The sequence below is a fragment of the Tursiops truncatus genome, chromosome 16 (assembly GCF_011762595.2).
Source record: "Tursiops truncatus isolate mTurTru1 chromosome 16, mTurTru1.mat.Y, whole genome shotgun sequence".
Taxonomy (NCBI): domain Eukaryota; kingdom Metazoa; phylum Chordata; class Mammalia; order Artiodactyla; family Delphinidae; genus Tursiops; species Tursiops truncatus.
In genome coordinates this window covers 25,972,196-25,998,507 of record NC_047049.1, presented here as the reverse complement: position 1 = coordinate 25,998,507, position 26,312 = coordinate 25,972,196, and the positions used below count along the sequence as shown (strand labels likewise).

At 41.4% G+C, this 26,312-nt stretch overlaps 1 protein-coding gene across 14 annotated transcripts in view; it reads left to right on the top strand.

Moving 5' to 3' along the window:
* Positions 1-26,312, top strand: part of GBF1 (golgi brefeldin A resistant guanine nucleotide exchange factor 1) — a 122,312-nt gene that overhangs the window by 14,412 nt on the left and 81,588 nt on the right. For 12 of the 14 annotated variants that reach the window (XM_073794011.1, XM_019939886.3, XM_019939880.3 and 9 more), the window contains exon 3: positions 1,301-1,367. In XM_073794011.1, the coding sequence (XP_073650112.1) occupies positions 1,301-1,367 (67 nt within the window). Of the gene's footprint in view, positions 1-1,300; positions 1,368-24,555; positions 25,223-25,729; positions 25,784-26,312 lie in introns of those variants that run through there. The other 2 variants (XM_073794016.1, XM_073794017.1) reach the window with 2 other exon arrangements.

Sequence of the window (26,312 nt, the reverse complement as noted above, 5' to 3'; positions counted from 1 at the left end):
TCTTCTAGCTGCTTTCATAAACAACTTAAGCAAACACTTGGGATCTCTTTTATATGCCTAAAAATGTCAGAAAGATTCCTTATCTTCTAATTCCCAAGAACTATAATTAGCTATCGAATTCATTTCAGTTAGTTTAGTTATTGATACATGGAGTATGGCTTGGTAATGGTACTCCTTGGGAATTCAGCAACTTTTCTTATATAGAGCAGACCATATCTTGCCAATCAGATGAGTAAGATTACCTGTTGTAAAGCGGACTTTCTTTATTGTATTTGTATGTTCAAGGATATTTTTTGTACAGTTGTGTAAGACAGTTTTTGGTACAATTTAAAATTAAGTTTAGACATTTCCAACTTGGTGAATATGTATATGTGTGTTTAGAAATTTCTTATGTTCATTTATAAAAGTGGATTGTAAAAAAAAAAAAGTGGATTGTATTAGAAGTACGAGTGGAGTCAGGAATGTCTTAGAAATGAATATGTGTGATTATGATGACTATGAAGAAATAGAAAAGATAGAATAATACATACATCTTAGTCTGTATGTCTCAGTCTGTTTGGGATGCTCTAACCAAAACCAAATGCCAAAGACTGGGTAACTTATAAACAACAGATTTTTTTTTTCTTTAAACAACAGATATTTATTTCTGGGGGCTGGAATTTCAAGATCAGGATGTCAGCATGCTCGGGTGAGGGACTTCTTCTGGGTCTCAGACTTCTCATTGTATGCTCACATGGTAGAAGGGCAAGGGAGCACTCTTGGGCCTCTTGTATAAAGGGCATTAATTCCATTCATGAGGAATCTGCCCTCATGACCTAATCACCCACCTTAGGATTTCAACATAGAAGTTTTTTTTTTTTTTGTGGCCGCGCCATGTGGCATGTGGGATCTTAGTTCCCCAACCAGGGATCAAACCCGCGCCCCCTGAAGTGGAAGCACAGAGTCTTAACCACTGGGAAGTCGCCAGGGAAATCCCAACCTAGAAGTTTAGAGGGGACACAAACATTCAGACCATAGCACATATAAAGGACCTAGCAATCTATGGTAGCTTGAGTGCTATGGTCATGGTGTAGATTAAGCTTAGTATTTCAGGATGTACTGTTTTAGGTAAGCCCAGAGTACTTCTATGAGATAAGAGGTTAGGGAACTGGAAAAATGAACTATAGCTAACTTTCTTTTCTTCAGAAGGAAAACTGAATTTTCTGGTTGGCTTCAGAGAAAGAGCTCTTGATCTGTCCTTTATTTCCTCTTTCCTCTTGGCCTGATAATGAATTTTTTTTTTTTAATTTATGTGTTACAGGATGAAGAACGGGATCCTCTGCTGCATAGTTTCAGTCATCTAAAGGAGGTTTTAAACAATGTAACAGGTAAGTGATTTATTGCAGGGATGGGCAGACTTTTTCTGTAAAAGACTATATGATAAATATTTTAGGCTTTGCAGGCTGTAGCAACTGTGCAACTACTCAACTCTGCCATTGTAGCTCAAATGCAGACTCAGATAATACTTAAATGAATGAGTGATAAATAAAATTTTCTTTTAAAAAACAGGCTGCAAGCCAGCTTTGGCCCACGGGTATAGTTTGCTCTGGTTTACTTTATTGCTGATCCTTCCTAGTAGAGTGTCCCGTTTTAGTGGGGAATCAGCATTCGTACAATTATAAACTTCCTTCATTGCTTGAGTTATAAATAAGTTATTTTTGGCTATTTTTTGGTTTTGTTTTGTTTTGCTTTAACTACTTTCTTTCTCTAACTTAAGTATTCTATAAGATAGGAAGTGGGTGGCACAAGTGAAGTTTTTAATACTTGCAGCAAAACCCTTTTCTTACAGAAAATCATTGTTGGTTTTAGGGCCTTAGCTCTCTGTAATGCAGATCTTTTAGTCTTCTCTTGTTCCCAGAATCTTTTGTGTCACACACTCTGCCCCTGTTTTCTTAATCATAATTATGTTATATAATATTCATGTGTTTAGAATTTTCAAAGCCACTTTCATATTTATTACTGTATTGAACTGTTTTCACTTATTTATTTATTTATTTTTTGTATGGGGAACTTCATTTTTTCTTCTAGTTTCATTGAGATGTAACTGACATACAGCACTGTGTAAGTTTAAGGTGTACATATGCTTTGACTTACGTACATTATGAAATGATTACCACAGTAAGTTTAGTGAACATCTATCATCTCACATAGATTCAAAATTAAAGAAATAGAAAAAAAAGGTTTTTTTCCTTGTGATGTAAAACTCTTAGGATTTACTCTCTTAACAACTTTCGTATATAACATACAGCTGTGTTAATTATATTTATAATGTTGTACATTACATTCCTAGTACTTATTTATCTTATAACTGGAAGTTTGTACTTTTTGGCTGCTTTCATCCAGTTCCTCCTTCCCCCACCCCCTGCCTCTGGTAATCACAAACGTGATCTCTTTTTCTGTGAGTTGTTTGTTTTTGAAATAGAATTGACCTATAATACTATATTAGTTCCTGTTATACAACATTGTGATTTGATATTTCTGTACATTTCAAAATGATCACCATGGTAAGTCTAGTTACCGTACCTTATTGAACTTTCACACAACCCTGTTGGGGAGTCATGTTAGATATTGTCCCCTTTTTATGAATGAAGTTGAAGCCCAGAGATATTTTAAGTGATTTAGCTGAGGTCACACTGATCCTAAGAAGCAGAGTCAAAACTCCATCAGAGTTTCCGTCAGAATTCAGGCCCCTGATGCCTGGTTTAGTGCCCTGTCTGCATTGCTTCTGTTCTTACAGTTAGAGGAGAAGGTACACAGGAAGTGCCTTATATTATGTATAAAAACATGCCAAGGGAGGAGGCAAGTCTCAACACTTCAGGTTTTTCAAGGGGGTATATGTAGACCTAAAGGGAAAGCCTCTGAGCCGTGTTCCTCTGTTGACTGTAAAGGGCTTTTGCAGTGTATAACCCTGGAATGGTTTTAGCTAGTCACATATCTAAGACCACAAATGAAATAGTTTTTAAAGCTTTTGCAAATTAAATAAATAATAAACGAACAAATAAATTTTTCCTTTCATGAGAAATGTATCAATAGGAGAATATCTGGAGAAAAATTCCTTTTTACTTTCCTAAACATGGGCAGAAGTTATCTAAGGATTCCCTACATGTTTCTTATTTTTTCTTTCTTTTTTTTTTGCGTTACGCGGGCCTCTCACTGTTGTGGCCTCTCCCGTTGCAGAGCACAGGCTCCAGACGCGCAGGCTCAGCGGCCATGGCTCACTGGCCCAGCTGCTCCGCGGCATGTGGGATTTTCCCGGACCGGGGCACGAACCTGCATCCCCTGCATTGGCAGGAGGACTCTCAACCACTGCGCCACCAGGGAAGCCCCTACATGTTTCTTAAAAGGAGCAAATTCTACTCAGTTAAAAAGTGTTGGCAGTATTAACCAAGAACGATCAAGTAGTATAGAGGTTGTTGTTGTTAGCTGGTGAGCAAGGCTAATGCAACTAGGTGGCATGTTTCCATTTTATGGCCTGTACTGTAAGTGATTTGGCTGCTTTAGAAAGTTGGTGGCTTGCACAGATTTTTTTTTTTAATCGAAGTATGGTTGATTTACAATGTTGTGTTAATTTCTGCTATACAGCAAAGTGACTCAGTTATACATGTATACATTCTTTTTTATATTCTTTTCCATTATGGCTTATCCGAGGATACTGAATATAGTTCCCTGTGCTATACAGTAGGACCTTGTTGTTCATCCATTTTATATGTAATAGTTTGCATCTACTAACTCCAAACTCCCACTACATCTCTCCCCTCCCCCCACACCCCAAAACCACAAGTCTGTTCTGTGAGTTTCTGTTTCTGCTTCTTAGGTAGGTTAGTCTGTTTCTGTTCTGTTTCTGCTTCTTAGGTAGGTTAATTTGTGTCATATTTTAGACTCCACATACAAGTGATATCATATGGTATTTGTCTTTCTCTTTCTGACTTACTTCACTTAGTATGATAATCTCTAATTGCATCCATGCTGCTGCCAGATATTTTCAACTTTTCAGATAAAGCGTACACATCCCAATTAAAAAGAAAATGTAGTGAGTAGATATTTACAACTCTTTTTGTTGGGTCAGAGTTCAGAGTATTGTCTTTCTAAGAGAGTTAAGGGGATTAAACAAGTTAATACATTTGGAAACTTGGCAATTATTTTATAGACAGCTAGGAATTGTTGTTATAAGTGGCTGGGGACACCTTAAAATGGCTGAGGTCAGACTGGAGTAGTCTTGTAGGCTTTTTGGGCATGCTGCAGACCTTGAGGAGCTGAGGTGGTGCTGCTATCCTGACAGAGCCACATTTCCTACTTGCCATCCAATCCATATCCCACACTTGTTTTCTCCATTCTGACATATCCCAAGACTTCAGTTCAGAGACTGTATCTGTGGTGAATAGTGCAGTCCAGGGTTTGGAGTCTAGACCATCTAAGAGCTACCAAAGTTGAGTCTGCTGCCTAATTTTCTTACATCTTTGGGTTAGGAATCCAGATTATCTTCTGCTTGAAACTATTAAAACCAGAATGCACTGAGGAGCCAGTTCTGTCAGTGGTACTAGGAACATAGCTGGGTTCCAACAAGGTTGCCAGGCTTTCCCTCAGAGCAAGGAAGAAGGTTGTAGTATTTTCCAGGGACCAACAGCTGTGGCAGATGTTGAAATGGTGCCTGCCAAGGTTGCCCCATTGTTCTTGGGTTTTAGCATATTACCTGCCTGAGAAAATAACAGAGTGGACCCAAAATAGAGCATTTCATGGTCTTCTGATTGGTTCTGACCCCCCACATAGTGCTGGCTTCCAGGAACAGGTTTATGGGTCAACTGCCCCTGTGGTCCTGGACTCTGCAATCCATGACCAATTTCTTGTTTCTTTTACCAAAACAAACAGATTTTTCTGATTGGCAGTGTCAGGAGGACTGCTTTCTTGGAAGCCTGTTAACGGTTGGAGGCTGGGAAAGGGTTTTGAACTTGGAGAGAGAGACTGAAGGGACTGCCTGTGCTATGTGACTGGGAATGTTGTACCACTTAGTTTGGAGGAAGTATGGCAGGAATTCTAAGACTCTATTCAGTTTAACTCATGAAAATGACTTGGGCTTGGTCTCTTTTTACAAAGGCTTTCTATTTGCACTTTTCTAGGTTATTTGCTGGCTGGGTTGGTTAAGAATATTACTAATGGAAATAGGTGGTTCATTGGACATTGTCAATCAACCTAAATGATTTTGTCTCTTTTCTTGTAAGCAGTCAGAGAATCTTTTACCGACATAAGCGCTACCTACTTCTCCAGGAACATTATCTGAGCATTGTGAAGGAAATAAGTCCACTGTCTCTAGTAAGTTTAGCAAGTCCATATCAGTTATTCTCACAGATATGTCTCTGGACTACATTTGCAGTCAGTATTTGCCTAAAATGCATGACAACTGGATGCTCTGTAACATCTAGAGTAATAGAATATTCTAATACCAAATCTAAAGAGAGGGTTGCACTTGGAAGGTATGGAGTGCCTAAGAGCAAAGTTTGCATATTGGTACTTTGGATAAAGCCATAGCTCACCACCAGTGAGACTTGACTGCTGCCCCTCATTTGGTCTTTCAGTTCTCTTAGGAATCCTTTAGGAGGTTATTCTGAAGGAGTTAAAGCAGATGTGTGGTTGCCAGGAGCTGGGAGTGGGCATGGTTATAGGGTTATAACCTAATGGTTATAGGCTTTCCTTTTGGGGTGATGAAAATGTTCTGGAATTAGATAATGATGATGGTTGTACAGCTTTGTGAATATACTAAAAACCATTGAAGTGTATACTTTAGAAGGGTGAATTTTATGGCATATGAATTGTATCTTAATTTTTAAAAATAGCAAATGTACACTGGAAAAGTAATGGGATTTGCCAGTTCTTTCTCAAGGCTCAGAGCCATGAAGGGAAGCCTCTGACTATAGTTGCTGCTGTTCTTTGAACCCATTGCCCAGCAAAGGCAGCATAAGGCTCTATTCAGCCTCCTAGCCCAGTTTGTCCTTTTATGTCTCTCTCATTAACTCAAGAAGCACATGGCTTTTATATTTAAATTTATTCAAGCTGTAATCTTTGACATTTGAGTTAGCTTTTAGTACAGTTTTGCATTTATAGTAATATATATTATGTATTTTCTCTATCCCCAAAGAATCCATTTTAATCTTTTCCGGATGCAAATTTCAGGCTCTCTTGTCCCATCTCCCCTCTCTTGCTCTCTTTCCCCTCCCCCAACGGAGTGTGTTTGATCAGGTGTGGCAGGAATATCCACTGTCAAGCTGCGCCCTTTATATTAGTCAATATTATCCTTCTCCCCCCTTCCCTGTCTGTCTGCCCCTTTGGGCTTTCCCAGTTGATTTATAATTTTGGAATTCTCATCGGAGTCTGTAATACAGTTTGTTCATTATTTAACCAAAACCTGTTTAATGAGCAGAGAGAGGCAATGTAAATGTTAGGCATGTTGCAGTGATGTACCTTTGTGCTTCTCAAAGCGGGTGGGTAGTTAACTCTGTGCTGCCTGCAGGGCTGGGTTGTCCTGGCCTTAGGGGCAGAAGGACCAATGCCTCTCCCTTGCATCTGCCCAAGCCCTACCATGGGCTTAGATTCCAAAGACACATTTCCTTTTATCCTTTTAGAGATCTTGTTGGGGCTCTTGCTTATTGGAGTTATCTCCAATCTCACAGTTAGACTGGGTGGTAAGATCTGTGGCATGGGATAGGGGGATGAAAGGGGAAGTGAAATATTAGGATACTTGATACTGCTCTTGGTTTTAGGTCTGTGGAGAGTAGACAGTTTATTTTTATTTTTTTAGCCACGCAGCACGGGATGTGAGATCTTAGTTCCCCAACGAGGGATCACACCCGTGCCCCCTGCCATGGAAGCATGGAGTCTTAAACATTGGACCGCCAGGGAAGTCCCCCCAGAGTAGACAGTTTAGAAGAATACTTCTAGCCAGCATTATCTCTGGTCTTTGATCTCTTTGTTCCCAGATTAGGCAAGTCCTTGCAAGCCTTAGTACCCTTCATTCAGTATAACTTCATGGACAAGGCTCTAGTCAGTTGTGATTTGTGGTGTTTGGCTGTGTTCATTTGCCTCCAGATTGAGGCTGCCTTTGTCCTTGGTCTTCAAACTTAGATCATTACAAAGAGATTCTTTTCCAGAAAATTTTTGTTTTAAAGCACAGAGAGAAGAACAGTCTAAAAGTATCACAACCAGAATCTTCTCTTAAGGAATCACCTGTTAATGACTTTAAAGCCTTTAAAGCCCTTTAAGGCCAGGGCTTGAGGAAGACCTCTTAGTGGTGTGTGTCAGGGGTGGTGGTGGTGGGGAGGGTAGTGAGTTTGCCTTTGGAGATATAACCCCTGGCTGGCCTTTTTAATTCTGAGGACCTATGGGGTTTGGGGGTATTTAGCATAAGACTAATATGGTCTTGAGGCTCAGTATAAGCACCTGTATTAACTATGGAACTGTTGTAGCTGCTTGGACCTTTTCTTTGTGAGATTCACCAAGTTTTGGATTTCTTCTGGGTCTAGCTTGTTGAATTGCTTCTAACCAATATTTATTGAATATCTGCTATGTGCTAGACATTTTGCTTAGGCACTTAGGCACTGGATCTGTAATGGTAAACAAACTTCCTGCCCTCGTAACCACTGGTTTTTAAGACTAGTGGCTCTAGCTGACCATTCCAAGGCTAACCTTTGTAGCCTCTACTCTGTGCCATATGGTTCCCTATCAGGTATGGAATAGGTGAGAGTGAACGAGAAAAATCTATTGCCATCTTTTCTTACTCCCACTCTTTCCCTTGCTAACACATAAGCCAAAGAAATGAACAAAAATTTAACTCATATATTTGCTTATTTGGCTTTCTCATGTAAAGCTGTTCTGGCCAGAGTGTAGGTGTTCCCAAAGACGTTGGTGGGTTTGCATATTGTAACTCTGAGGGATAAGATATTTGAGGGATAGGATATTTCTTTACTGTGCTTACCTGGACAGCAAGATATGGTGTGCTTGAGTTTAAGAGGGAGAAGCAGGTGCCTGGAGAGAGTGGATGTATCAGGAGTTTATTTAAATATAGTTTATCCTGGACAAACACACCTGTAGGGTACTGTCTGTCTCAAGCTTTGTGAATTCAGAATCTGAGCTAGGAGGTTTGAATCCGTGTAACCTCCAGAGGTTTACAGAGAACATTTAAACAGAGTCTGAAAGCCAACCTGGGAGGAACTATGACTTAACACCTGTTTGGCTTAGGCCTCATAGAAATAGCCTTCTAAGTTGAAGCAAAACTCTTCCAGGATGCCTCATACCTCAAGTTAATCTGTTTCAGTTGGAACATGGGAAAGTGTAGTGAAGAGATTTTAGTAGTCACTGTCAGGAAAAAGATTGAGTAAGGGTAATATTTGAAAAAAAAAAATTTGCTGTTAGAGTAAGGGTAATATTTGAAAAAAAAATTGGTGTTAGAGCTACCATCTCCCTAGAGTAAGCAATATATCATTATTAATCAGCATGAGAAGCCATGAGAAGAAGGTTGAATGAGTCACTAACTTTTTTTTGATTTTGGCCGTGCTGCGGCTTGTGGGATCTTACTTCCCCAACCAGGGATCGAACCCGGGCCCCTGGCAGTGGAAGCTCAGAGTCCTAACCACTGGATCACCAGGAAATTCCCCGAGTCATTAGCTTTGACCCACTTGGAAATGAGCTGGTGAATTGTTCAAGGCCTAAGTGGAGGCTGAAAGAACCAAGTATGATAAACTTTGGCAGACAAATTTATGTAATGGGCTAAGTATTAGAAGAGGCAAGGTTGGGCACACTAATATAAGTATCTCTTTCCTGTGCCTTTTTTTTTGGCCACGCCATGCAGCACACGGGATCTTAGTTCCCTGACCAGGGATTGAACCTGTGCCCCCGCAGTGTAAGTGTGGAGTCTTAACCACTGAACTGCCAGGGAAGTCCCTCCTGTGCCCTTTTTGTGTTTCTTGTTGTATAATAAAATTCGTGACTATATTAGTTTGGAGATTGTTGAGTAGCACATTAGGGTGTGACTTGAATTTGAGTCAGGCTGACTTTGGCAATTTGGAATCTTGGTAGCTTGAGTAGCCTCAGTCTTGCAGGCATTTGAGCACAGTTAGGGAAAATAAAGGTACTGTGATTCTTTTTCCCCTAGGGAATATTCATATCAATAAGATGGCTTCCAGAGGCCTGTATTTTGATGACTTAACTTGGTCATTTCTTTTTACTGGGGCTTTCCCCAAATGATCTGAACCTTCTTCATTTGACACTTCTAAACCAAGAAGTTCTTCTAAACATTTATTTGTCCTCAGGACTATAAAATGAAGACTTTCTTGAGAAGAAGCAGTTCTGTGTAGTCTGGCTTCTTATTGGTCCAGCTCTCCCTTTTTCTCTCCCTGGTGCTCAAACACGCTTAGCCGTTAGAACTAGTCTCCTGGCACATTTTCCACTACTTGTATCTGAAAGGAAGTTGTGAAAAAAAGGGCTTTTTTTTGGCTGTGCTGCGCAGCTTGTGGGATCTTAGTTCCCCAATCAGGGATTGAACCTGCACCCTTGGCAGTGAAAGTACAGAGTCCTAACCAGTGGACCGTCAGGGAAGTCCCAAAAAGGGCATTTCTTAATAGCTCGGCTCTCAAAATCAGAAGCAAAGAACCTAATTTCTAGTAGAGTTTGGGGGACAGGGTAACAGTGAGGTGTGTGGTGGGTGTCATTGTTGCTGGTATTGCTCTCATTGACATTGTCCTCTTTAGCACAGCTACCTCTCGAGGCCTGAAATTTCTCTCTGGGTATGTGCTCAACTTGCCGTGACAGCAGTCAGATGAGTTAAAAGAGGGAAAGCCAGCTGCTGCTTTGTTTTTAACAAGGAAGCAGGCAGAGTCCCTTTCTTCTTTTCCACCCACTCAAACTCAGGGCAAGTGCCAAGAGGGTTTCAGAAGAAGCCAGGTGTTTGAAATTCAGTGTGCAGTTTTGATTAGGAGAGATAGTATAGAGTTATTTGTCTTAGCTTTACCTTCTCTAACCACCTCTCTATGCTCATAGATGCTCAGTTGGTCACCCCAGTTTCTAAAATGATATTGGATATGTTTATGGAAAGGGTGAGTGCATTTGTCTTTGTTTCTTTACTTTGGTCTTTGGAAGTCTGAAGGACTTAGATGGACAAGCACTCCTGGCTGCCTGTTGGCTGGCTTCTCAGTGCATGCCTCTTCTGGAACACCAGCCTTCTGTTACCACTGTTACCACTGTAGTTTGAGTTGTGAAGGGCTGCCACATGTGCACATATCACAACTGACCTTTCCTTGTTCCACGCTTGTTGAGCAATTACTTGCCCGTTTGTAGAACTCACATTATTGCTTTGGGTTTCTGGCCCAATGTGAAGTGGGGCCGTCCAGGAAGTGGACTGATAGACTGTACATCAGAGGGCAATAAATTGGCATTTGATTTGGTGGAAAGGCAGGGCCAGATGTAGTGTGGGAGCAAAGGTTTTTCTGCAGTCAGCCATGTAGCTTGCTTCCAGGTGTCCTGGAAAGCAGCTTGGGAACTGGAGGCTAAGGGTAGTTGGGGACATTAATTGGTGAGGAAGAGGATCAAAAGGACTTTAATGTTATCTGTGATGGACCCTGAATTGGGAAAGATCATCTAAAAGTAGAGGGACAAAATGAAATTTTCCTGACACTAGTAGGAATTTTTCAACTGATTATTCTTCCTTTTCAAGTAAAGCGAGTTATTAATTGGCAGAAAAATATAACACTTGGGAGGCTCTTGACAAAGGGTTGCAGAATAAGAAAGCCTCATTCCATGTGAGCTTTTTCATGAAGATTCATTCTTCTCTTTGGGCCACAGGTTAAAGAAAACTGCCTCCATACTGGTAATAAAGTGAGAGCTAAGATAATACTATTTTAAAAATATTTATTTATTTATTTAGGCTGCTCCTGGTCTTAGTTGCAGCATGCGGACTCTTAGTTGTGGCATGAGGACTTCTTAGTTGTGACATGTGAACTCCTAGTTGTGGCATGCATGCAGGATCTAGTTCCCCAACCAGGGATCGAATGCTGGCCCCCTGCACTGAGAGCACGGCGTCTTACCCCCTGGACCACCAAGGAAGTCCCAGAGAGCTAAGATAATATGATGACTACCCTACTGTGGGCTAGAGTGGTATCTTCAGACTACAAGTTGCATTCTATTAATGAACTGTAATATCATTTTAAAGGGTTGCACAGCATTTTTTCCTCAAATTTTAGTATGAAAAATTTCAAACACAGCAAAATTGAAATAATACAACAGTGACCACCTACATCTCACACTTGAGTCAAAATTTTTTTTTTTTTTTTTTGCGGTACGCGGGCCTCTCACTGCTGTGGCCTCTCCCGTTGCGGAGCACAGGCTCTGGACGCGCAGGCTCAGCGGCCATGGCTCACGGGCCCAGCAGCTCCGTGGCATGTGGGATCTTCCCAGACCAGGGCACGAACCCGTGTCCCCTGCATCAGCAGGCAGACTCTCAACCACTGAGCCACCAGGGAAGCTCTTGAGTCAAAATTATTAATATTTAGCCATAATTTGCTTTATCAATATATATGTGTGTATATTTTTCATACACCATTTGAAAATAAGTTGCAGATGTGTTGATATTTCAGCATGCATCCTAAATAAGGACATTCTCCTACATAATCATAGTACCATTGTCACACCTAAGAAACTTAACAGTAATTTACCAATATTAGCTAATATCTAGTCCATGTATTAAAATTTCCTTTTTGTTCCCAAACTGCCTTTTATAGCTATAGCTGGTTTTACAAACCAAAATCCAAGCAGAATTCTCATTTCATTAGGTAGTTATATCTCTTTAGACTTTAAAAATCTAATACAGTTTTCTCCACCCTATTGTTTTTTTCTTGGCATTGACTTTTTGAAGAGACCAGGCCATTTATCTTTAGAATGTTCTATATTCTGGGTTTGTCTGTGTCCTTATGGTGTTATTTAACTTGTGACTCTATCTCATATATTTCCATTCTAGAAGTTAGGATTAAAAGCTTAATTTGATTCAGGTTAAACATTTTTGGCAAGAGTATTTCATAGATGTTACTGTGTACTTCATATTCTATCACCACAGGAGGCACATACTGTCACATGTTGTCCCACCGTTGGTGGTGTTAAATTTGATTACTTGCTTCTGGTGGTGACTGCCATATCTCCTCACTGTAAAATAAATTTATTTTTCTCTTTGCAATTGGTAGATAATCTGTGAAGTGGTAATTTGGCACCTTGTGAATATCCTGTCTCTAATATCCTTTTACCTAATGATCACCCACTGGTGAATTTTTGCCAGAATCACTTATTTCACTGGGGGGAGGGGGTTTGCAGAATGATGATTTTCTAATTCTGTCATTCTTTCTACATTATTAGCTGGCAGTGTCTAGAATAGCTTTCCTTCACAAACTGGAGGATGAACCACAGTTTCTCCTGAAAAGGCAAGGAAAATGCTTAATTCTTTCCCTTAAATCGCCAATTTTCAGGTAAGGAGTTTGTGTAATAATGACAACTGACGGTGGCAAGTAAGTTTTCCCCCTTTTGGGGGGCCTGTGAATTTTTATTTATTCAATGTTTACAGTTAATTTCATTTATGATTATTTTTGGTGCTCAAGTAATTCCAAATTTGATCAGTGAGAGCCCCTTCAAACTAGTTCCTTTGATATGACCGCTTTGAGCACTTCCTTGCTTTCTGGTACAAGCTGTGGTCATTAAAAGGAATAGAATAGGGCTTCCCTGGTGGCGCAGTGGTTGGGGGTCCGCGTGCCGATGCGGGGGACGCGGGTTCGTGCCCAGGTCCGGGAGGATCCCGCGTGCCGCTGAGCGGCTGGGCCCGTGAGCCATGGCTGCTGGGCCTGTGCGTCTGGAGCCTGTGCTCCGCGATGGGGGAGGCCGCAGCAGTGAGAGGCCCGTGTACTGCAAAAAAAAAAAACAAAAAAAAACAAAAAAAAAAAAAAAAAAAAAAAGGAATAGAATAGAAAGTATCAGTGCATCACACATAATAAGGATAAATATTGTTTGGGGAAACTTTTGTTTTCAGTTAGAGACGTGTATGTTCTGGGTTACAGTGCAAACTGTATTTCTTTCTGTAGGTCATGGTAAAAAAAAAAACTTTGAAAGCCCTGGTAAAGAGAGCCTTATCTTATCTATCTGTTCATTCCTTTATTTACTTAAAGATCTCTTTTCTCTCCCCAGCTTTATTGAGATATAATTGACATATAGCATTATGTAAGTTTAAGGTGTACAGCATGATGATTTGAATCACATATATTTTGCAAAATGATTACCACAATAATGTTAGTTAACACATCCATCACCTCACATAATTACAGTTTGTGTGTGTGTGTGTTAAGAACATTTAAGATCTATTCTCATAGCAACTTTCAAGTATATAATATATTATTTTTAACTGTAGTCACCATGCTGTATATTAGATCCTCAGAACTTATTCATCTTATAACTAGACGTTTATACCCTTTGACCAACGTCTCCCCATTCCCTACAACACCCAGCCCCTTGGCAACCACAATTCTACTTTCTGTTTATATGAATTTGGTTTTTTCAGATTTCACACGTAAATGAGATTATACATTATTTATCTTCCTCTGTCTGATGTATTCAATTAGCATAAGGTCCTCAGGGTTCATCTATGTTGTTAAAAATGACAGGATTTCCTTTTTTTTGTTTATGGCTGAAGCAGTTCTATTTATATGGTCGTTTCTCTCTGGATGAATCAGCTTTTGCAAGGCAGAGGTTAATTTGAGACCATTTGAATCATAACAGTCCTGGAGAATGTTATGATTTCCCCCAAGGAGATAATGATTGTGGATGTAATTGTGACTAACTAGTCACTTTGCACCTTGTACCTTATCTGTTTTATGTGATGTTAAGCTGATTGTTCAGGAAAGGGGGATAGCACATTGTGTTAGACATGGCCTGACCTGGCCATCCTTTTAGTTCTTTTTTTTTTTTTTTTTTAAACCTTTTAGTTCTTTTGGTGGGTCAAGGAGGGAGTAATTTGTGCTGGAAAGACTCCAGAACAGCATCTTTTCCAGGAACTTTGCTCTTGGCAGAAATTCATTTATCTACTAAGTCAACAAGTATTTCTCGAGCACATAATGTGTGCCAGACACTGAATTAGGTATTAAGAACCTAGTTTTCAAGGAGACCAACACAGTTCCTGTCCTCATAAAGTATATGGTCTAGTGGGCTGTTGATTTGAGAAGCTCTGGAATTTGAGTGGACAGCTGGGCACTGGTTTGAAGTCTTCCCAGCTTCCACATGTGACCTCAGGAAATTGTTGTATGCCCTGGTGTGCTGAAAGAGGTTCTAGGGTGGTCAGAAGAACAGCACTTGTGTTTGTCTGCATTATCTATCCCACCCCCACTCTCTCCTCTCGCCTTGGCTACTTGGCAGTAACCATGTGCATGGCAGCTTCATTAGCTGCTTTAGGGCTTTGAATGTCTTGGCTCGATTAGTCCATTTATATTCATCTTTGATTAATCAGTCTGCATCTCAGAGCTGAACTGACTAAAATTGTACCACAGGATAAGATATCAATGGCTGGGGACATCCCTGGTGGTGCAGTGGTTAAGAATCCACCTGCCAATGCAGGGGACATGGGTTCGAGCCCTGGTCCGGGAAGATCCCACATGCTACGGAGCAGCTAAGCCCTTGCACCACAACTACTGAGCCTGCGCTCTAGAGCCCATGGGCCACAACTACTGAGCCTGAGTGCCGCAACTACTGAGCCCCCGCATGCCATAACTACTGAAGCCCAAGTGCTTAGAGCCCGTGCTCCGCAACAAGAGAACCACTGCCATGAGAAGCCCGCGCACTGCAATGAAGAGTAACCCCAGCTCACCGCAACTAGAGAAAGCCCGCGTGCAGCAATGAACCCAACACAGCCAAAAATAAATAATAAATAAATAAACTTATTAAAAAAAAATCAATGGCTAATTGTCTTCTCTAATAAAAGTCAGCTTCTAGGGCTTCCCTGGTGGCACAGTGGTTGAGAGTCCGCCTGCCGATACAGGGGACACGGGTTCGTGCCCCGGTCTGGGAAGATCCCACATGCCGCAGAGTGGCTAGGCCCGTGAGCCATGGCCGCTGAGCCTGTGCGTCCGGAGCCTGTGCTCTGCAACAGGAGAGGCCACAGCGGTGAGAGGCCCGCGTACCGCAAAAAAAAAAAAAAAAAAAAATCAGCTTCTAATAAAATTCAGCTCTCAGGCTTGGGGCTTCTAACACAATTGTTAGGATTCTACGGTCTTGGGGCACAAAACGAAGATATTAATAGCTATTTAGCTAAGGTGCCGAAAGAATGAGGGGAATTCCCTGGCGGTCCAGTGGTTAGGACTCTGCTTTCACTGCTGAGGGCCCAGGTCGGGGAACCAAGATCCCTCAAGCTTTGTGGCGTGGCCAAAAAAATAAAATAAAAATTCATAACTTAATTGGGCTAACACTGTAAAAAAATAAATAAAAGAATGAGGGGCTTTCCTGGTGGCGCAGTGGTGAAGAATCCGCCTGCCAATGCAAGGGGACACGGGTTCGAACCCTGGTCCGGGAAGATCCCACATGCCACAGAGCAACTAAGCCTGTGCGCCACAACTACTGAGCCCGCGAGCGTAGAGCCCATTCTCCGCAACAAGAGAAGCCACTGCAATGAGAAGCCTGCGCACCACAACGAAGAGTAGCCCCACTCACCGCAACTAGAGAAAGCCCGGGCTCAGCAATGAAGACCCAGCACAACCAAAAATAAATAAAGAATGAGCAAAGTCCTTTTCTATAGCTCGAATCGGACAATGCCATTTCAAAAATAACATGAACATTTTTTAGTAGCAGCCCATTGTCTTTAGCCCAGCGGCCTCATATGAGGAAAAAGTATCAAAACCCATGTGACTTTGGATAGGATTTAGCTTCAAATTAATAGAACATACCATCATATATTTATCTTGTGAATCCCAGAGAAAAGCACCCTTATTTAGAAGTAACCCTTAAGAAACTTGGGTCCTTAGAGAGAATGCCCTTTAGAAATGTCCTTTTTCCTTAGGAAAAAAAAATGTATTCCTAGGATTTTCAAGGGTGGAAAGAGATAGTAAGGCAGTGAAGCAGTTAAAGAGTGGTTAAGGGCTTCTCTGGTGGCACAGTGGTTAAGAATCCTCCTGCCAATGCAAGGGGACACGGGTTCGAGCCCTGGTCCAGGAAGATCCCACATTCCGCGGAGCAACTAAGCACACGTGCCACAACTACTGAGCCCGCACACCTAGAGCCCGTGCTCCACAACAAGAGAAGCCACTGCAATGAGAAGCCCGCGCACTGCAACGAAGAGTAGGCCCCGCTCGCCACAACTAAAGAAAGCCTGTGCACAGCAACGAAGACCCAATGCAGCCAAAAAAAGAAACCAAACAAACAGTGGTTAAGATCTTTCTAAAAGAGAAAGTTGGAGAGACTTCCATGATGGCGCAGTGGTTAAGAATCCGCCTGCCAGTGCAGGGGACACAGGTTTGAGCCCTGGTCCGGGAAGATCCCACATGCTGTGGAGCACTTAATCCTGTGAGCCACAACTACTGAGTCTGCACTTTAGAGCCCATGAGCCACAACTAGTGAGCCCTCATGCCACACCTGCTGAAGCCTTCACGCTCTAGAACCCATGCTCCGCAGCAAGAGAAGCCGCCGCAATGAGAAGCCCGCACACCACAATGAGAGTAGCCCCCGCTCGCTGCAGCTAGAGAAAGCCCATGTGCAGCAACAAAGACCCAACACAGCCAAAAAAGAAAAAAGAAGGTTGGAGTGGCTGTTGGAGTATAAATGTATTCCACAAAAAGACCTGTGACCTATCATTTGCTTGATAGCTTATTATGTTTTTTTTTAATTTATTTAATTTATTTATTTTTGGCTGCATTAGGTCTTCGTTGCTCTGCGCGGTCTTTCCCTAGCTGCGGTGAGTGGAGGTTACTCTTCGTTGCGGTGCACGGGCTTCTCATTGCGGTGGCTTCTCTTGTTGTGGAGAACGGGCTCTAGGCTCGCAGGCTGAGTAATTGTGGCTCATGGGTTCTAGAGCGCAGGCTCAGTAGTTGTGGCACACGAGCTTAGTTGCTCCACGGCATGTGGGATCTTCCCGGACCAGGGCTCGAACCCATGCCCCCTGCATTGGCAGGCGGATTCTTAACCACTGAGCCACCAGGGAAACCCGCTTATTATGTTTGAAGTGCAGTTCTTTCTCCTTTACCTTTTTTCTGGGATGAGTGTACATCCAAGGTACATCGTTAATACCTACTATAGCCAAATACTTTTTGTGACCAGAGCCCAGTGACTGGCAGAGGATCCTGGTTCCCTCTGGCCCAGGAAGAGAAGTTTTCTTTTGGTTCAGCCCACCTGGAAAGAAGCATTGTGGGGAAAGTAGTCAAGGGAAGTGGATTTCTGTTGCCAGAATCCAAATATGGCTCATTAATCCTCCCAAGTGAGCCCAAGATTAGCATCTTAATCAGTCTCGTTTCAGAGGTTTTAAAGACTTATTCTGTTCTCTAGGTTCTTTATAAAGAAGGAAATGAGCAGTGGCTGCATTTGGTAGAACTCTTTGGTATTTAGAGAATGGGAGCTGTTGCCAGGATGCTAAGTGGTCCTAGGTAGGCTACAGTCTCGAGAGTCAGCAAAACTGGGTTGTGTGCATGCAGTAACAGAAGTCAGAGAGCGGGAAATATTTATGTTGGTAATAGTTTTCCTCTGAAAGCTCCAAAGGGAAGGAAAAAGTTGGCTTGCTTCCCTACCATAGATGGTTGTATTGTTATCTAGAATATGAGTCCAGCCCCATTTCCTCCTTACCTAATTGGTGTCAGGACATTTAATCAGGTCAACTGATGGTGAATTCTTTCGAATTTTTATTTTGAAATAATTTCAAACTTACAGAAACGTTGCAAGGATAATACAGAGATCTCCTATATACCCTTCTGCTACTTGTTTTATTATTCTCTTTCTGTACACACACACATACATATGTATATAAACTTTATTCTAAACCATTTGAGAGTAGATTATATATATCACGACCTTTTATCCCTTAATACTTCAGTGTATGTTTCCTAAGAACGAGGATATTCTCTTACATAATCTTTAGTACAGTTATCAAATTCAAGAAATTTAGCATTGATACAGTACTATTCATATACCAATTCTGTCAAGTGTCCCAATAATAAACTTTTTAGTTTTTTCCCTTCAGTCAGGGATCACATATTGCATTTAGTTGTCATGTTTCTTTAGTCTCCTTTAATCTGAAACAGTTCTTCAGCCTTTCTTGGTCTTTTATGATAATTGAAATTTTTTATGAATACCAGCCAGTTTTTTTTCTTTCTTTCTTTTCCTTTCTTTCTTTCTCTCTTTCTTTCTCTCTCTCCCTCCTTCCCTCCCTCTCTTTTTCTCTTTCTCTTTCTTTCTTTCTTTCTTTCTTTCTTTCGAGAATGTTCCTCATTTGGGTTAGTCTGGTGTTTTCGTCATGATGATTCAGGTTATATGTATCTGACATGAATCTATACAATCACTACTGATAACAGTGTCCTTCTCAGGATATGATATGTGGAGGTGCCCCTCATTTGTGATATTAATTTTGATCATTTCATCAAGATGTTACTTTGTTTCTCCACTGGATAGATACTATTAGCCCCTTGGAACTCATAAGGAGTCTGTGGGGAGACACATTAAGACCTTGTTTTGCTCTTCATTAAACTTTTCCCCCCATGATTTATCATACATTGATGATTTTTGCCTGAACCATTTTCAGATTGCAGTGACAGAAAATTTTGAGTGGTTGCTTGAAATACCTGCTCTTAAAGGACTTGTTCTTAGGTATGGAAAGAAAATGTGAATTTTCTTCTTAGCTTGCTTGTGTTTCTTCCTTTCTAAGAAATACAGTCACATGTCCTGAAGGTCTGTATTTCTTTATGGCTTCGGTGATGCTGTTTTTTAAAACTATCCAGTAACTTGAGGAATTCCCTGGCAGTCTAGTGGTTAGGACTCTGCGCTGTCATGGCCAAGGGCCCGGGTTAGATTCCTGGTCAGGGAACTAAAATCCCATAAGCTGTGTGGCACAGCCAAAAAAAAAAAAAAAAAAAAAAAATCCAGTAACTTAAAAGAGTTTTGAAAATTGGGAAAAGGTTTATTTCAATGAGGCTTGACTGAGGGTTTGGTGATTTCCTAGAATATGGCAACATAACCCAGTGGAATTTGTTCTCCACTCAACCAACAGCATAAATGTTTCTCCTCTAAGCCAGACTGGAAACAGCCATGTGAAGCTGATTCCCTTCTCTTTTTTTCTTTCCCCCTTTTAATAAGTGGGATAGCAATATGAATGCAACATATTTCAACTTTTCTCAAATCTGTTTTAAAAGCCTGGTTGGGCTCATTAAGAACTTCTACTTCAGCTTTTTAAAATGAATAAAGTTTTGAAATGCCCATCAGGAGCTTTAAGAGAGAAAAATGGTTTGAGAAAAGTACTCCCCATTCTTATTTACTATCACCCTTTTCTCTCCTTCGCTTTTTTTTTCTCTACATTTTTCCTTTTGCTTCTACTTTCCTTTTATTCCTTTGAAGGATCTGATCAATATGCGTGAATGAGCTTCCCTAAGAAAAGAAAAGGCAGAGAGAGAAAGAGGTATTGCTCTTGAGTCTCAGGTCCTTTGGTGTTACTACAGTGAAGAGTAGGCTGATGATATGACATTACTACTGAAAGCCTTACTAGCTATCAGTTATGTTTTGTGGAGGAAACCTTGCCCATGATAAATTTAAAAAGAGAGATAAAAGTAGGGAAAGAAAGTAAATGGAACTAGAGAGGCAGAAAGTAAGGAAGAATGAACAGAAAGGAGGAGAAGAAAAGAACTTGGAGGGAAGGACCAAGAATACAGGGCTGCTAAATAGGAAACTGGGAATTAGCTCTAACATTTACCTTTACCTAGTCTACTGTTTGGGCTTTCCCCCTTCAGTAGAGTGGGTTGCAAGGTAGGATGAGGTTGGGTTGAATGAAATGGTCCCATCTTTGACTCCTTGGATCCATCCACTCAGAACTGAAGGGCTTACCCTGTAATAGGGTGACTTGATAGCCTGATCCTAGTAGGTTGGGGTGGAAGAGTCTATTAAGTGATGCCTTTTGGAGAGCTAGCATTAACAGTTATTTATAACCTTCCATTTCAATCCCTTCATTCTTTAGGCTCCTCCACTGGCTACTGTGAGAGCAGTCAAAATTAGCAACTATACAAAATGAAGTACGTCTTGTCTCCCCAGTCACTTCCAAAATAAACAGGGAGTAATACTGTCCGTATTTTGTCTCACTTTACTCTGAAGGCTACCAATAGAGGAAGCATGGATTAGTGTGTAGTGATTTCTAGGCTCTGCCCTCTGGACAGATTCCCCTCTGAGTGTTGTGGCTGAGTGACAGGACCATGTGGCAGGAGTGCAGCTGGAAGTATATCATCGGCAGATTTGGGTTGGGTAAATATAGCAGGAGCAGGATGTCAGTGTGGGAGATGGATTGTTCTGGGAAAGGAAGTGTTGTCTTTCGTCTGAGAAACAATTTCCTGCACTTCTGGGACTCTTGCTTTCTTCTTTTTTTTTTTTTCAGGGCAGAACAGGAGTTGGCAGGAGTTGGGTACACTTGCTGTATTCTATCTCTGGGTGTCTGTCTGTTCCTATATTTGAAGTTGGGAATAGAAATTAGATCTGTTTGAGCAGTTAGGAAATGGACCCAATAAACAGCCATACCCTTGCCTTACAGTTCACTTTTTGTAGTCTTAAATTAAAGCACATACCTGGATAGAGCCTCTTTTTAAAAAGTAACCGTTTTTTTTTAGTAAAACAGACAAGTTGAAAGACAAATATAATTATACAACGAAAATCAACTCTATTGAAAGTCAGACATGAGGCACCAGCTGGCAGGAAACAGCTGGGATGTTTCTGGGGGCTAGACTCTTCCACACCGGAACTTAACTCTTTAAGCTACCTCCGTTATCTGAGCTGCTTAAGATGGCTGCCCACCTACCAACAATCTCTATGAAAGACTAAATCTACTAAGTTATATGATATTTTACAATTGACTAGAACTTTACAGTTTGTGAAATGCTTTTGCATATTTTTAAAACTTTTTTTTTTTTTGGCTGCGTTGGGTCTTCATTGCTGCGTGCGGGCCTTCTCTAGTTGCAGCGAGTGGGAGCTACTCTTCGTTGTGGTGCACAGGCTTCTCATTGTGGTGGCTTCTCTTATTGCAGAGCACGGGCTCTAGGTGCACGGGCTTCAGTAGTTGCAGCACGCGGGCTCAGTAGTTGTGGCATGTGGGCTCTAGGGCGCAAGGGCTCAGTAGTTGTGGCTCACAGGCTCTAGAGCGCAGGCTCAGTACTTGTGACTCATGGGCTCTAGAGCACAGGCTCAGTAGTTGTGGCACATGTGCTTAGTTGACCCACGGCATGTGGGATCTTCCCAGACCAGGGATCGAACCTGTGTCCCCTGCATTGGCAGGCGGATTCTTAACCACTGTGCCACCAGGGAAGTATCTAAAACTTTTTTAAAAGCCTTTTTATTTTAGAATAGATTTAGATCTATGGAAAAGTTGTAAAGAAGTTCCCGTATACCCTACACCAAATTTCCCCTTGTTATTAACCTCTCACATTAGTATGGTACATTTGTCACAATTAATGAACCAGTACTAATATATTAACTGAAGTCCGTACTTCATTCAAGTTTCCTTGGTTTTAACCTAATGGTCTTTTTCTGTTCCAGGATCTCATCCAGGATGCCACATTACATTTAGTTGTCATGTTTCCTTAGGCTCCTCTTGACTGTGATAGTCTGCATATATTTTCTTTCATTTACATCTCATAACAACCCACAAAATAGACTGAGCCTTTATTAGTATCCTCCTTTTACAGGTAAAATTCAGGCTCCAGAAAGATTAAGTAACATGTTCAAGGTTACGCAGTTAGTAAAAGCTTCTATTAAAATGTGATTATGATTTGAAAAAGACAATGACCTAACTATTTATTTGCTTTTTATGTGGATGAGGGCAGAACTATAGCTAACTTTCAGGTGGGCCATTTGTAAAAGAGGATCAAGAGACAGAGGTGAATAAGTATTACTTGTTTCTGGACCTTTCTGTCTTACCTGGATGCAAATTAACATTATTATTTTAATCACAACTCCATGGGAAATGCCCTTTTTCTTTGTGATTATGCTATGTCTATCAAAGGAGCTGATTCCAGAGAATCCTGGACTGCCTGATGAGTCGACCTTGTTCTCTAGCAGCAGGCTTGCTGCTCGCTGGTCCCTGTTGTTAGACATCCAAGTTCAATAGGAAGGTTCACTGAAAGCATGGCATACACACTAACAGAGCCAGGCTGTTTCTGGTAGTGTGTGGAAGTAACTTTCTGGGAATAAAGCACATGAATTTTTTAGTTCCAGGGTCTAATTGAGCACGCTGAAGTTCTGGCTTGGGGTTAGGAGAGTCACAGAACTGTAGTGCTGAGAGGTGGTAGAAAAATTAAAAGTTCACCAAGACGTGGCAATTACTGGCTCTGAATGCCTTACTCAGCGGGATAAGGTTGGGGGGGCAGGGAGAGGAGGTAAAGTGTAGTAGTTACTGATGATACTAGATACTATTAAAAGATCATATCATGGTGATAGAAACTATGGGGGTACAAACCATTAGCTCTTAAGGGAGCGAATAGCACCCCTTGCCTAGGGAAGTAGTCATAGGATTGTACCTGTGTATTAAAGGGCAATTTTTTGTTTGTTTGTTTTACCACATTTTCTTTATTAAAAAAATTTTTTTACATCTTTATTGGATTATAATTGCTTTACAATGTTGTGTTAGTTTCCACTGTACAACAAAGTGAATCAGCTATATGTATATATCTGTCCCCTCCCTCTTGAGCCTCCCTCCCACCCTCCCCATCTCACCCCTCTAGGTTGTCACAAAGCACCGAGCTGAGCTCCCTGTGCTATACAGCAGCTTCCCACTAGCTATTTTACACATGGTAGTGTATATCTGTCAGTGCTACTGTCTCAATTCGTCCTAGCCTCCCCTTACCCGCCGTGTCCACAAGTCCGTTCCCTACATCTGCGTCTCTGTTCCTGCCCTGCCACTAGGTTCATTAGTACCATTTTTCTAGATTCCATATATATGCATTAATATACGGTATTTGTTTTTCTCTTTCTGACTTACTTAACTCTGTATGATAGACTCTAGGTCCATCCACCTCACTACAAATGACTCAGTTTCATTTCTTTTTATGGCCGAGTAATATTACATTGTATATATGTACCACATCTTCTTTATCCATTTGTCTGTCAGTGGACACTTAGGTTGCTTCCGTGTCCTGGCTATTGTAAATAGTGCTGCAATGTACATTGGGGTACGTGTAACTTTTTGAATTATGGTTTTCTCAGGGTATATGCCCAGTAGTGGGAGTGCTGGGTCATATGGTAGTTCTATTTTTAGTTTTTTAAGGAACCTCCATACTGTTCTCCATAGTGGCTGTACCAATTTACATTCCCACCAACAGTGCAAGAGGGTTCCTTTTTCTCCACACTCTCTCCAGCATTTATTGTTAGCTTTTTTGATAATGGCCATTCTGACTGGTGTGAGGTGATACCTCATTTTGGTTTTGATTTGCATTTCTCTAATGATAGTGGTGTTGAGCATCTTTTCATGTGTTTGTTGGCCACCTGTATGTCTTCTTTGGAGAAATGTCTTCTTAGGTCTTCTGCCCATCTTTGGATTGGGTTGTTTGTTTTTTTGATATTGAGCTGCATGAGCTGCTTGTATATTTTGGAGGTGAAGGTCAACTTTTAAAGTTCTCCAAATTAAGCTGACAGGGTAAGCAGTTTATTGATGCCATTAACAACCACTTTCATTTTTTAAAATTTTATTTATTTATTTATTTATTTATTGGCTGCGCTGGGTCTTTGTTGCTGCACACGGGCTTTCTCCAGTTGCGGCAAGCTGGGGCCACTCTGCGTTGCGGTGCGTGGGCTTCACATTGCAGTGGCTTCTCTTGTTGCGGAGCATGGGTTCTAGGCGTGCGGGCTTCAGCAGTTGTGGCTCACGGGCTCTAGAGCGCAGGCTCAATAGTTGTGGCACACGGGCTTAGTTGCTCCGCAGCATGTGGGATCTTCCCAGACCCGGGCTCCAACCTGTGTCTCCTGCATTGGCAGGTGGATTCTTAACCACTGCGCCACCAGGGAAGCCCAACAACCACTTTTATTAAAGCAGTTTTTTTTTTTTTTGTTGTTGTTGTTTTGGGCCACGCTGCACAGCTTGTGGGATCTTAGTTCCCCAACCAGGGATTGAACCTGGGCCCTGGCAGTGAGAGTGCTGAGTCCTAACCACTGTACCACCAGGGAATTCCAAAAGCAGGTTTTTTTTTTTTTTTTAATTAATGAGAAATGGGATACTTCTCAGTTTGTGCTTTTATGATGTATAGCTGTGAGCCTAGAGGCTGGTTTAGTACCCCTTTGTAGTGACTATTGCTCTTTGGTTATTAGCTCTGATTTTTTTTCTCCAAAAGGAAGCTATGAAAATAGCAATGAATAAAACAATGAGGAAGGACTTCGGGAAGTTTGTGTATATTGTGTGTCTTCATGGCATCATGGATGGAGTAGGTTGGGGACAAAGTAGATGTTATAAACCACCAATTTTAGGAGTCTTTAAGGACATGGGTGACTTAAGGCCTTGTGCCAAGAGGGTGGGAGGTTATCGATAGGAGCAAAGATTACAACAGGTATTAAACATTACAGGATGGACCTCATACTCTGCAAATGCTTTTGCTTTACCAATTTGAATGAGAAAATGTGAAAGACAGAGTGACAATATGAAAAATGACTGTTCAAGCTAGAAAATTCTGTCTATTGGTGAAATTTAAACTGTCATTAGGTAGGGGAAAAGTCTTGTTCAGAATGCAAGACAGGAAACAATGAAGTACCTGTGTCTCCAGAGAACTCAGCATTGAACTGTGATGGAGGAAGGGGAAATTCCTTACTGTGGTCTTGCATAGTGTGAAATCCTCATGAGGTCTCAGCAGATGTAGAGTCTCTAAGGATTTGTGGCTGGCTGAAGAAGCTTGGATTCAGTGAGTCTCCAGTGGGGAGTGCAAGACAGAGATGGCTCACCAACATTTCTGCTTCAGAACAATAAGTTTTGGTGAGTGGAAAGCTACCAGTTGTACTTTACTTTTGCAAGAATCCAAAATGGTCCCTTTGTACTATGGCCTGAGCTGACTGCTTGTCTCTACAAAAGCTACACAGGAGATACCACAGGCCCTAACTGGAACTTGATTATGGTTTCCCAGAAGGGAAGCTCATATCCTGTTAAAACACTGTAGAAAAATTAAGTAGAACTAGTGATAAGAGAATCATTACTTTTGGGACTTCCCTGGTAGCACCGTGGTTAAGAATCTGCCTGCCAGTGCAGGGGATGTGGGTTTGATCCCTGGTCTGGGAAGATCCCACATGTGGTGGAGCAGCTAAAGCTGAATAGTGCTGTGAATAGTGCTGTTAGGAATATGTGTGTACATGTATTTGAGTACCTGTTTTCATTCTTTTGAATTATATACCCAGGAGTGGAATTACTGGCTCATGTGGTAACTCTATGTTTAACTTTTTGAGGAAATGTCAAACTGTTTTTCACAGCAGCTGAATCATTTTACAGTCCCAGCAGCACTGTATGAGGGTTCCAGTTTCTCCACATCCTCACCAGCACCAGGTAAAACTCCTTCCAGTACTTATGGATCTCCTGGCATGCTTCCCTGAAGTCGCTGGAAGGCTCTTCTGGTCAAATAAAGTATTGAGGTTCTACATTTTGTGCTAAAGAATTACTTTCTTCTAAAATCTGTAGGAGATAGTGATCACAGCTGATGTGGGTTGCCTAGACAGGGTTGAAATCTGACTTGCCAAAAAGAGAGTGTCAGTTACTCTTTGGGTCTTGACAGTAGATGGTAGTATTTCTGGTTTCATATGCCATCAGAATCCTGCACCAGGCAATGGGCTGGGTCTTGCTGACTATACAGGAGGCTCAGTTTGCTTGCAGATTGCCAGCTTACTTTCCTGCTTGCTGAATAACCTTCTGGAGACAGAGTTAGCTCTAATTCCGTCTAATGAGTGACTGGTTCTTTTTAAGGTGCTACATAAATTGATTTCAGTTGTTATTCCATTACTACTTATATGGACATTAATACTCTAAATGTTCCCATTTCTTTTCTATCTGGCAGGATGTCTTCTGCATCAAATTATTG